This window comes from Marmota marmota, unplaced genomic scaffold (assembly GCF_001458135.2).
Source record: "Marmota marmota marmota unplaced genomic scaffold, marMar, whole genome shotgun sequence".
Taxonomy (NCBI): Eukaryota; Metazoa; Chordata; class Mammalia; order Rodentia; family Sciuridae; genus Marmota; species Marmota marmota.
In genome coordinates this window covers 17,361,245-17,374,270 of record NW_026000185.1, presented here as the reverse complement: position 1 = coordinate 17,374,270, position 13,026 = coordinate 17,361,245, and the positions used below count along the sequence as shown (strand labels likewise).

The 13,026-nt window shown below is 46.1% G+C and overlaps 1 protein-coding gene across 9 annotated transcripts in view; it reads left to right on the top strand.

The window, feature by feature from the left end:
- Arhgap17 (Rho GTPase activating protein 17) overlaps positions 1-13,026 on the top strand; it is a 47,325-nt gene that overhangs the window by 23,160 nt on the left and 11,139 nt on the right. For 6 of the 9 annotated variants that reach the window (XR_007342688.1, XM_048789680.1, XM_015491182.2 and 3 more), the window contains exons 10-16: positions 31-112; positions 2,404-2,484; positions 4,469-4,582; positions 6,650-6,741; positions 7,934-8,090; positions 9,888-10,121; positions 11,027-11,196. Coding sequence is in view for 8 of the 9 variants with exons in the window: in XM_048789680.1 (XP_048645637.1) it covers positions 31-112; positions 2,404-2,484; positions 4,469-4,582; positions 6,650-6,741; positions 7,934-8,090; positions 9,888-10,121; positions 11,027-11,196 (930 nt within the window). In the remaining variant the exon portion in view is untranslated. The remainder of the gene's footprint in view (positions 1-30; positions 113-2,403; positions 2,485-4,468; positions 4,583-6,649; positions 6,742-7,933; positions 8,091-9,887; positions 10,122-11,026; positions 11,197-13,026) is intronic. The other 3 variants (XM_048789681.1, XM_048789682.1, XM_015491185.2) reach the window with 1 other exon arrangement.

The following is a 13,026-nucleotide window of genomic DNA, read 5'->3' as shown; positions in this document are numbered from 1 at the left end:
CTTGCTTACTCAGAATGTGAATGCTTTCAGGTGCTTTGAAGTCCTACCTGCGGGAATTGCCTGAACCTCTGATGACTTTTAATCTGTATGAGGAGTGGACACAAGTGGCAAGGTAAGTTTAAAGAAAACAAAGGTTGTAAGTCATTTCCCCCCAGGTATCATAACATTAAAATAATAAGCTTGTTAAGTCATGTGTCCCAGTTCTGTTTATATTAGAGTAAAACTATTGAGTGTTACTGTTATTACTACAGGAAAGTCACAGCTTAGGCATTGGTTTATGTTTGGGAGACTTACATGGTTGAAGATATTGATTTTATCTACATTGATGAACTGGCTGATTTCAAATCCCCTTTCTATTGAAGAAAGCCCTGTAACTGGGGCCAGGTATCACAGGTGACTGAGTGGCAGTTGTGCTTGTCAAGCTGCCTATAGGTTCAGCTGTGCAACCATGTAATAGGGACATTATTAGCACCAATTAATGTTCACTGAGTGTTTACCAGGTGCCCAGGACTGTCCTCACTTTACACCTAGTACCTCCTGGAGTCCTTACTTAGCATCATTAAAGGCTGATGTTATTGCTGTCCTCATTTTACAGACAGACGGACTGGGGCTTGGGAAGGAGTAGGGCCAGGTAGTAGCAAGTTATTGGCAGACTGCTGACCCAGACCTGCTGACCCAAAGGCTGTTCTGTGTCCCTTCCCCTCCATCCCAGCTTCACCATCTCCAGCAGTCATTGGTCCTAAGCAGGATCAGCCTTATTTAGAGCATCGCAGCAGCTTCTCCTTGCCCAGCTAGCCACCTCCACAGTGCTTTTCCCTCAGGGTTCTGGCTCATTTCCTAACCTAAGGGCCTAAGTCCTCACCATTTAAGGGAAGAGGAGCAAATCTCACCTCCATTGCTGTCCCCTTCCCCCATCTGTAGACACAGTCACTGTTCCTGTCATGCAAGCTGTTATGACCATAAGCCATTTGTTCTCATCCGTTACATTTGGGTAGACTGTGAGTCCATCCCGTGTCCCTTCATCCAGATCTGTGTATTTGAGCTTTTCTCTGTAATTGTGAAATGAGAGACTTTACCCTAGTGGATGGTGAGGTTTTGAAGTTTAGAGAGGTTTTAAAGTTCTTGAACTTGTCAAATCTTTGGAACCCAGCCTGGGCCTAGCCTGCAACTGAATTAAATGAACCCAACAGTCAGTGCCAGGTGGGGACAGAGGTGCGGTTTCTTTTACTGGGTGGCCTCTTTAAATCATCTTAATATTATATCTCATTTCTATTCTAAGACTTCAAAACTCTTAGGGGAATAACTCTGTGAAAGAGGTGTCTGTCTTGCTGTATCAACTCTTGTAGTTGAGAACTGCCAACATGGCCTCCATTCTGGTGGCTCCTGTACTGGGATCTGAGGTATTCAACCTCTTTCCTGTGAGTCACCAGAAAGTGTGGTCAGCTGCTAGCACCCTCTTTCCTAGTGTGCAGAATTGACTTGCTCCAGGGCTCTGCTCCATCCCCTTTTGGTCTCTGGAAGTTTGTGTTTAGAACAGTGTAGTGCAAGAGCTATTGTAACTGCTTCCCAGCAGAATGGGTTTCTTGGCTTGGAGCCTTGAAGCAGGTTAGTGATCAAGAAGTCTCCAGAAGTCTGGGTGCCTGGGCACTTGGCGACTGATCTGTGGCCAAGCTGCACATGGATAAGGAAATGTGGACTCATAAAACCACCTACAAATCTACACATTGCCTAGACGGAATCTTCGGTGTCTTGTCTCCTGGTGCCAAGTGTTGGTCTCAGGGCTTTAGAAAGGCTATTCCCTGGAGGCCTTGAAACCATTCAGCAGAATCGACACTCTTATCCTGTTTTGCAGACCAGGAGTCTTGAGTCTTGGTGAGGTTGACTTCCTGCGCTAAGTAGGGAGTTAGTTGGTATTTAACTCTGTCTGTGCTGTTTTGCAGCTGTGGAAGACAGTGACAGGCACTGCACAGTTGATGTAGTGTGTTTACTCAGCTTCCCGTCACTGTGACAGAACCTTGAAAGAATCAGCTTAAAGCAGAAAAGGCTGATTTGGTCACAGTTTCAGAGGTTCTAGTCCACGGTCGCCTAGCCTGTTGTCTTTGGGCCTGTGGTGGAGGAAGCCTGTTCACCTCATGGCTCCAGGGAAGCTGAGAGAGAGATGGGAAGGGGCCGGGGTCTCAGTAGCTCCCTTAGGGACATGTCCCCAGTGACCCAGCTTCCTCCAACTAGGCCCTGCTTCTTAAAGCTTCCCACACCTCCCAGCAAGGCCCAGGGCTGACAACCAAGCCAGGAACACCTGGGCCTCTGGGGGACACTTCAGGTCCAATCTACAGCAGCATGTGAATACAGGTGTCAGTAATATGTGTTCTAATAAATTCTTATACATAAAAATTTGTTTATCAGTGTGCAGGATCAGGACAAAAAACTTCAAGATTTATGGAGAACATGTCAGAAGTTGCCACCACAGAATTTTGTTAATTTTAGGTATGTATGATTGACATTCTATAAATCAAGTCTGCATGCCGCAGTGGTCCCAGAGTGAAGATGGGTCTAATCCCTGCAGAGAGGCCATTTAACTCAAGTGTACTTGGCCCATTAGAAAGCTTTGGGGAGGAAAGTGGGGCTGCTGGGAGTGGGGGTTGATGGACATTTTATGATGCATGTGATGTAGCATTAGCACGTCTGGCGCTAATAGGTAAGCTCTCTTGTCATTTTGCTACTGCAGATATTGCAAAATAATTCTTGTGAAAAGTCTGGGCAACTGTGAGTTCGGTGTGGAGTCTAATTTTATCCAGTATGTAAACTGCAAAGTTTAAGGATACTGATATGTTTTGTAATGTCTTTCATATATAAATAGAGCACAAATCACCCTACTGTGGAGAGTATATATTACTTTGTTAAATGGTTGTGTTTCTAAGAAAGTTTACCATGGGATAAACCTCAGGAATTTAAGCACTTTTTTTTTTTTTTGACTTATTTAATATGTAACTTTGAAGGAGCATAGAACCAAGGGGGAGAGGTGGCTCTGGGAAAGAAACTAATTTAAAACGCAAGGAATTTTTCTAACATGACTTATTTAAAGACGGGCAATATGCCCAGGATATTACCTGACTTGAATTTAGTCTTGGTCTCTATCGTTAAACTAATTCTTTCCTTTTAATACCTTACGTCTGAACCTTGCCTCATTAGTGAACTGGTATCTGTAATACTCCTCATTGATTAATTTAATACACAGCTTGAAATTGCAACACTCTTAATCTGTTCAGTGCATTATGATGGGAGCTCAAGTACAGTTCTTAATATGTGGGAATTTGACCTTTCAGTTTGCTTATTGTGCTCTATAATTTGTACTTTTTAAAAATACGGAACGTATTGACATAGTTCAAAACTAAATGTACACATTGAAAAAGTCTTCTGTTCCCGTCCCCCAGCCACCTAGTCCTACTCCTGAGACACAGTCAGTGTTTACAGTTTCTTATGTTCTTCTCAGTAAGAGTCACTGCACATGCAAGCACATACATTCGTGTATTCATTCTACACACATATTTTTTCTCTTATCGCCTACTTTTTGAAAAAACCAAATGGTAGTGTGTACCATTGTCGTCTTTGCTTGGCAGTGAATACCTGTTGGAGATTTTTCAGTGTCAGTACATGATGATTTTGTATGGTTATATGGTATTCCACTGTCAGAATACTGTGATTCACTTAACTAGCTCCTGATAGAGCTAGTTTATTCCTAATGTTTTTATACTACTGTCCTTGCACATAAGAGCATATATCTATTTGGTAAATTGGATATTTTCATAATTGCAAAGTAAAGTTTTCAAATACAGTTTCGTTTAAGCAATATAGCTAGGCTTTTTTTTTTTCTTCTTTTTTTTTTTTTACTATATTAAAATGTATTGAGTGCCGGGCACAGTGGCGTATACCTGTAATCCCAGTGCTTCAGGAGGCTGAGGCAGGAGAATCACGAGTTCAAAGCCAGCCTCAGCAATGGCAAGGTGCTATGCAACACAGGGAGACACTTGTCTATATAAAATACAAAAAAAGGGCTGGGGTTGTGGCTCAGTGGTCAGGTGACCCTGAGTTCAATCCCTGGTATTAAAAAAGAAAAAAAATATATATATTTATTTATATATATATTGAGCCCATTGTTAGTCACAATGTAATATATTTAGGGATAGAATAGATAAGATATGAATGAGAACTAAGTTAAAAATATATAACAAGGAGTGCGTATATCAAAGAGATTTACAGTTAAGCTATTTTTTCCTTTCAAGCCCTAATTTTTCACTTTTCTAAAACAAATTACATGAGAGATATGTAAAATGCTTTCCCTGAGCCAGACTCTGATGTGGGAACTCTGCAGTTAGCCCTTGAGTGAGCTGGGGTTGAGCACAGGATGGAAGGGTCATGTCTGCCGCTGTTTCAGAGGGGATGCGCTTGCCCCTTCTCTTTTTTCCCATAGGTATTTAATCAAGTTCCTTGCGAAGCTCGCTCAGACTAGTGACATTAATAAAATGACTCCTAGCAACATTGCAATCGTGTTAGGTCCTAATTTGTTATGGGCCAAAAATGAAGGGTAAGTAAACTTCCCATATCATAGTACTTCACTTCCTCCCTTCTGCCTGATGGGTAAACAGACTGATAACTCATGGTATGCATTTTAGATAAAGATGTTCTTTAGGGTGTTTTCAAGTTGACTTTTCCATTCAGCAGATATTCTCGGGGCACAGCTGTAAGCTGGTGACACATAAGTCTTGTCCCTGTCCTCCAAGAGTCCCAGTTCCTGGGCAGCCAGGCAGCTCGGCGCCTATAGTACAGTGTTGAGAGGATACGGGGGAGAGAGAGAGAGAGAGAGAGAGAGAGAGAGAGAGAGAATGAACACACAACTTTACTTCCTTAGGGTCTCTGGCTTGGCCTGAGAATCAAGTTGACATGATGCAGATTAACAAGGGAAAACTATATAGGTTTTACATGGACATAGTAGCCCCACATAGGAGAGTGCAGACTCAAAGAGGTGGTTAGAGCTGGATGCTTTTGTACTGAGTTGGACAAAAGTAGTAAATTATGCAAGCATGACAAGACAAAGGGCCTTGGCTGGTCATTGTGGGCCCTGACTCAGAAGATGAAGATGAGTGGAACCAGGTTGGTTTGTGCAGATTTCCTGCTACCTCGACACCCTGGTGATAAAAATGTTTGTTTCCTCCTGGTTTTGGAGAGGACATCTTTCACATGCGAGTAGTTATCTCCTACTTGAGGAAGAAAAGGGAAAATCAGAGTGCCCTTTGTTCATGGACCCTTTTTCAAATGCCTTTACTTCAAAATAAGCTTCAGGCCATAGGGGTGTATTTTGGGTGTCATACTCTGCCAGCCTTCCACATCACTGACTTCACCAAGCTCCATGGCAGCACTGATGAAGAGACAGTTTAAGCTGAGAAGCACAGGGAAAGCCCGGCTGGGAGTGGCCCCCGAGCTTCACCTGGGTGAACCAGTGTTGTCCTGCAGCTGGCACCTGCACCCACCCCTTCGGGTGTGCCCCATCGTATTTCATAAAATATTTATAAGGTTATTCAGTAAAGATCCAGTATCATAAAGCAAAATTAAGGTAAGTAAATATACAGTTAGCTACATTGATCATATCTTATGGCAAATAAATTCCAGGCTGATTAAAGACTTAAGCAACTTAGTGAGGCTCTAAGAACTTAAGACCCTTTCTTAAAATAAAATAATAATAAAGAGGGCTAGGAAGTTAAGTGACTCAGAAGTAAGTGCCCCGGGTTCAATCCTTGGTACAAAAAAAAAAAAAAGTGCTTAAATTCCTGAGGTTTATCCCATGGTAAACTTTCTTAGAAACACAACCATTTAACAAAGTAATATATACTCTCCACAGTAGGGTGATTTGTGCTCTATTTATATATGAAAGACNAAAAAAAAAAAAAAAAAAAAAAGACTTATAAATATGGTTACATTTTTGTAACTTTCGGGACAGAGAAGGAATTTCTAAATATGAAAACAGAACAAGAAGCAATGCACTTAAAGTTGATAATTTTGGCTCTCTACCAGATACCAGAAAGCCCCTTAAGCAAAAGCCTACTCAACCAGGAAGGAATCTGGGGGGTGTTGCTGAGGACCGAGCCCGTGCCCTCCTGACAGAGCTACGTCCCCTTATATAATAATAATTATTCATTTTCTTCCTTTTGTGATCTGGCACCAGACACTTTCAACTTCTGGGCAGTCATCTGGGGTCTAGAACAGGCGTATGGCAGGTGGTCTTCAGTGTCGCGCTGGGAGCTCATGTTTTTTGGGGCACGTTGTGGCAGCACATATTCTTGGGGACATTATAGGCAAAAGTGGTTTGAGATGATCTTAGGTCTTAATATGATGTGGCTCCAGGAGGAAAAGGCAACCCTTGTCATTGCCCATCTTGAAACCAGCTTCACTGCTCCTAGGACCCTGTGCAGGCTGAGGAGGAATAATTGATTTGGGGTCATTTTTCCTCCTGGGAGATGGTTAGGACCTTGTGGATTTCATTTTCCAGTGTATTTAAATATTTTAGCCTTTAAAAATAATGGAAATGCCCTGACACAATCTCAAAGTCAGAGGCTGCCTCGGGAAAGCATTCTCATTTTGTGAACTTCCTCTGCAGAACACTGGCTGAAATGGCAGCGGCCACATCCGTCCATGTGGTTGCAGTGATTGAGCCCATCATCCAGCACGCAGACTGGTTCTTCCCTGAAGGTAATCACCTCTTCAGTTCCTCGGCTGCCAGGCAGTGGGCGATGGTTCAGCAGGTCTTCACGGTGATTCCAGATCACCTGGCTTCCTTTTCACACTTCTTTCCCCTCTTCAGTCCTTTTTGACATACTGATAATCCTTTTATTTTGTCTTCACTTGGTTTCACTAAAACATTCAGCCAATATTTAGTGAATACACTGCTGTGTGCTTGCTGGTGAGACATACTGTTCCCCCGGAGGAACTGGGCCCCTGGAGAAGGCAGCTGTGCAACAGATAAATTACTAGAAGGAGGGGCCAGAGAGAGGGGACAGACTCAGGCACAGGAAAAGGGAGCAAGGGAATGCTCTTGAGAAGAAATGACCTTGAGTATCCAGGAACCTTCCAGGGGGAAGAGGGCTTGTTGTCTCTCTGTCTGGATGGCTGGATTTGAGCAGAGGTGGAAGATAAAGCAGGAAGGGGCGACTGGGGCCTGTGAGTGAGGAGCCGAGTTCACCGTGTCAGGGAATTGGGGTGTCATTCGCAGGGGAGAGAGTTTCAAGCTGCTTTTGTTGCAGTCCTGGAACCCACAGAGCTTCCCACACTTCCTTGGTGGGTACTGGCTGGGTGTGTGCAGGGTCCAGACCTCAGCCCGGCTTCCCTAGAGCAGCCCCCCTTCCCATGTCCCCGGCAGCATGAGCCCCCTCACTCCAGGGTGGTGCTCATCTCTTCTCCACTGTCTCCCTGTCCTCAAGAATCATGCCTCCCTCATGTTGGTCACCTAAGGATACGGTGGCTGAGTGACTGTCAGCCTTCTGCCCAAGAGTTCCCTCCAAGAAAGGAATCTTGCAAAAGCAGCCCTTGATAGTCCTTTCATTTCTGTTCTATATCAAAGTGTAAGTATTCCTCACATTTTTGATGGTCAAATAAGTAATGTGCACTCGTGGTCCTCTTCTGTTTTCCATGATTTCTTTTCACGAAAAGAGAAGCAGAAGAGTTGTGGGACTTCCATTCTGACTCCTGCCCCCTCCCTGTCTCTGGTTCTCCTTACCTCCCTCTGGGTTGATCAAGTGTTCTTCAGGTGACAGTGCCAGGGCTGCCACTTCGTGAAACAGTGAGGGCTTGAGAACTGAAGGGCGAGGTTCCTGTTCAAATGGGGTGCTTTGGCCCCCCACCCCACCCTGCCCCGTGTCTCATGCTCCTGTTGTTTCTCTCGAAGAGGTGGAGTTTAATGTATCAGAAGCCTTCGTGCCTCTCGCCACCCCAAATTCCAATCATTCATCCCACACTGGAAACGACTCTGACTCGGGGACTCTGGAGAGGAAGCGGCCGGCCAGCATGGCGGTGATGGAAGGGGACTTGGTGAAGAAGGAGAGGTGCGTTCAGACTGCCCAGGCAAGCAGAGTGGGTGGCGGTGAGGAAGATGGGGCCCTTGTTGGCCCCTGTGCACCCTCGACTGATCAGAGTCAGACCATTCAGGAATTGGGATGCAGGTCGCTCCAGGCACTAGTCTGATCAAGAAGTAGGGATGTGGCTTATCAGTTAACCGTGCGTGTGCACTGTGCTTTCCCGATGGCTCGTGACACCCTCTACAGCGCCATGGCATCACACACACCTCACAAGCTCACCTAAATGTGTTGGTCTGGCAGAAAAAGAGAGGAAGGAAAAACCAGTTGACAAGTGGGACTGTGGTCCATGACTGTATGTGAGAACAAGCCACATCTCACAGGGAAGTGGTGATTTTCTGTTTAAAAGAGGCACATTGTTGGTGTTACTTGGCCTCGCAGTGGAAGCCGACCACTGAACTTGGTGTTCAGCTGGAGAAATCACCTTGTTTGCCAGATCTGGGGGGAAAATGTGGCCGTTCCAGTTTGATAAGAGACAGTGTGTCCACACTAGTCTCTGTGGGCAGTTTGTGAGATGGTCAAGGGAAATTGAGACTATGCCTTTTGGCTTCAGATGCCAGCTTGTCCTGTGTGTGTGATGAGATGTCCTGTATCCCAGGGCATCCTAACTGCTCGAGTTAGGAGGCCTGTGTGAAGAAACCTGCTTTTCCTGTGCCTATGTGATAATGTCACTAGAAATAGTTGACGTTAAAACTAAACAACATGCTCTTGTACTTGTTGCCCAATCTTAAAGTTTATAGAGAGGTGTGTGGGAGTTGTCTTTTTTTTTTTTTTGCAGTATTGAGGATTGAACCCAGAGATGCTCTATCACTGAACCACATCCCTGGTCCTTTTTATTTATTTTTAAATTTCTCACTAAGTTGCTGAGGCTGGCCTCAAACTTACTCAACCTCCTGAGTTGCTGGGATTAAAGGCATGTGCCACCACGTCTGGCCAGAATTCACTTTTTTTTTTTTTTCAAATGTAGAAGTTTCATTACCTGAACCCTCATTCACACTTTAAAGTAGTGATTCCTGGTGACTGTTATTTTGTCTATAACAAAATTAGCTTTTGTATATTTGAAGCTACAAACTGTGGTGTTACAAGTCCTATCACATGACACAGCTCCGGGTTACCTGCCTGGGTGGACTCTCCCTGCCAGCTGAACATGAGCTCTGACACGCTTGCATCTTTTTTTATTTTCTGAACTGAGAAAAAGAGGTTTCAAGTTTATATACCTGCAGGCTTAAGTGGAAAGTGAGACTTCCTTCTCTCACCCTCCAGCCGCCATCTCCTTCCCAGAACTAGCTCTTTCCAGCACCCTTCCTCTGCACACCCTGCCTCTGCCTCTTCACTAGGATGGGAAGCAAGTCTCTGCCTTCGTCCCAGTGAAGAGGCTGACAGTGTGGCAGCCTTACACTGCCCACTTCAGGATCTGGCTGCCGCCTCGTTTCCCAGGCAGGTTTGAGGTGGAGTGAGGAGTAGGGAAGCAAGCCCATCAGCATGGCTCCCTCAAGGAGGCCTGCCTGTTCGCTTTCAGCCGCTCACTCACACCAGGTGGATCAAGGACTTTGATCAGTCCAGGCCCTTTGGCTTTGCTCAGGTCTAGAGCTAAGTTAAATTGCTTGCTTTGGTGTTGGGGATGGCCATGTGTACCGTCCTCGTCACATCCCTGCACGCCGGGCAACTTGGGCGGCTGTTCCCATGTGTGGTTTAACACATGTGGACCGTGGGCTTCTGTCTGGTAGTCGGCTTGTGTGCTGTGCTGACTGTTTCTTCTCTCTGTAGCTTTGGTGTGAAGCTTATGGACTTCCAGGCCCACCGGCGGGGTGGCACTCTAAATAGAAAGCACATATCCCCCGCTTTCCAGCCACCGCTCCCGCCCACGGACGGCAGCGCCTCGGCTCCAGCAGGCCCAGAGCCCCCTTCCCAGAGCTCTAGGGCTGAAAGCAGCTCAGGGGGTGGGACAGTCCCCTCCCCTGCAAGCATACTGGAGCAGGGGCTGAGCCCGGGTGACAGCAGGTAAGGGAGCTGATTCTGCCGGCACTGGAGGCTGGATGCCCAGCCTTCGTGCAGGTGGTGGCCTTTGGGCATGGCATTCATGTCCAAGAGTCGTTCTGGTATAGAGTGAACCAGATTTGCTCTCACTCCCCTGATTGGCAAAGGGCAGAACAAAAGACTGCAAATGGCTTGCTTCCTTCTGTTTTCAAAAGAAGGCAACGTGTGCTTGCGTTCTTTGCCATTCTGCTCTGGTGCTGTAAACTGGAGGCCATAGGCATTAGCAGTATGATGGACCGCCTTTCACCTGCGTGATGTGTAGCTGTCACTGTTCATGTGTCGTTTGCTTGTCATCACGCAGTGTGCTAATAACTAGCAAGCGTTTGAGTGTAGCAAGTCTGTCAAGGTATAGTATTCCTGGCATTTATCACTCATTCTCTCATCCATTAATTCACCCAGTCAAACAGATTCTGAGACCTGAAACGTGCCTCGTAACTGGACCAGGCCTGCTAGTTAACCAGACCCTCCCCACCTTAGGATCGCCCTTGGAATCTGACGCACCGGGCCTCCCATTTCCACACATCAAAAATATTTTTAAAATATTTCTTACGTTGTATTTTTTTAAAATGTAGACAATTTTCCTTGTCGTTCCTTAGACAATACAGTACAACTGTTTACACAGCATTTGCATAGTATTAGGTATTAGAAGTAATTTAGAGATGATTTAAAGTATATGGGGTGTTATAGGTAGGTTATATTCAAATACTACACATTTTTATATCGGGGATTTGAGCATCCTTGGATGTTGGTGTCTACAGGGGTTCCCTGAACTAACCCCCCTAGGATGCTGAGGGATGACTGTATTTTATACTGTTTAGCTCTTCTAGCAGGGAACGTCTGACATCTAACTTGACTTTTACTCCCCTTAGTCCTCCAAAACCCAAGGATTCTGTATCTGCAGCTGTCCCTGCACCAGGGAGAAATAGCAGTCAAATGACCAGTGGCCAAAGCCAGGCCCAGGCAGGTGCCAGCTCCCATCAGCTCTCTGTCGGCCCAGCTCACAATGCTGCTGGTCCCAGCCCTCACACGCTGCGCCGGGGTAAGTGACTCTCTGTGCTCGTTGCCCTTGCAGAAGGCTTCAGTCCCCCCTGGGTTGGTGCCAGGGTCCAGGTTGTGGGGCTTTGGGACGGATCTTTTCCTTATCTGTTATAAAATGGCAAGTAGGAAAATTAGTCATGAAAGAGAAAAAGCATTTAAGAAAAATGGGGGGAAAGTAGCAGAAAAGCAGACATTTAAGAATGTTTCCCTTAGGAGCTTCCAAGCTTAACGAGTAGAAAGCTCTTTCTCCAGAAACACTCCCAGTTTCCAGGTCTTCGCTCCATCTGGGACCCAGCACAGTGTCTGCATTGCTGAGCTCTGTGGGCTGGGAGTCACTATACCTCTGATTTGGGGTCAGGGCTTCCTGAGTCCTGATTGACAACATGAATGGCTCCTGCCTGAGCCCCTTCAGTCCACCCAGCAACGAGGTGTCTCTTTCAAACATAGAGACCATGCCATCTCTTGGTGATGCTCACCTGTGGCCTCCTTGCCCCCTCCCTCCTGGACCCTGTTGGACTAGCCGGGACTTCTGAGCACCCCTGTTTGACTCTCTTCTTTCTGCACTCCGCTCTCAGTTCCTTGGATGTGCTAAGTTCAGTCATTCCTTAGAACTTTTGCACCTGTTATTTTCTCTTCTGGAACATTCTGTCCCATATCTTCACGTGATCCTTCTCAAGCCTCAGTTTAAAGGGTCACTTCTCTGTGAAACCAGCCTCTCTCTCTACCATATACACAAGTCATTCTCTATGATGATACTCTTTTTTAGAGCATTTTTCTCGATCTACAAGTTTCTTTGTAGCTTATTTCTAGTCCCTCTGAAGCTCCTCAAAGACCTCTTAGTGAGCTGAGTGCTCACCTGTCCCAAACACTCCAGCATTCCCAGCCCTGTCCTGTGCTCATCACAGAGTAGTCACAAGTGTGACTGCACGGCACACACTTGTGAGTCTGGGGGTGGAGTGCCTCTAGAGTGTGTCTAGAGAAGCTAGAGGTGATATTGTTCCCCCTTCCTGAAACATTCAGTAACATCTGGAGGCACTTTTGTGGTGATAGGTGGAGAGAGGGCTACTGTTGGCATCTTGTGGGCAGAGGGTCGGGATGGTGCTGAACACCCTGTAGAGCACCCGGCCCAGGTCGTCAGCAGTGCTGAGGTCAGAGATCATGGTCTAGAAAGGGGCCTGACTCAGTGAAGGTGCTCCTTAGCCTGATAGTCCTACAGGAGCCTCCATGCCCCGCATCCTAGCAGCTAGCTTATGGATGATCCTCACTGCAAAGTGACTTGTAGTTTTTAGTAGCTCAAAAAATAACAAGTTTGTTGTAGCAGGTGCTGGTTTCATGTAGTGAGGAACATATTGCTGAGTCCATATTCTTCTTATCTTCTCTGTAACCAGGACTGGGGAAGTAGAATCAACAACAGTTTATCATTGAACAAAACTCTACTTAGTTGGAATGAGGAGCATATAAACATGAAGAGTCCTTAGAGGAAAAAATTCGAATGCCACACAAATAGCCAGGTGTCGGTCCATTTTCTGTTGCAATAACAGAATACCCAAGGCAGGCTGCTCTGTCAAGGACAGAGGTTTATTTTGGCTCACAGTTCTGGAGGTTGGGAAACCCAGGGCACCTTGCCAGCATCTACGCAGCTTCTGGTGAGGGCCTCGTGCTGCTTCAGCTCCTGGTGGAAAGCGGAAGAGCAAGTGGGCATCAGTAGAAGACAGGAGGGCAAGTGGGCATCTGTAGGGATCCTGTGTAGCTCACTTCTTCATGCAGGAAGGGCAGTGGCAGCTCCCCCTCAGCCTCACCCGGCACGGCCACACCAAGGAGTCAAGCTCCA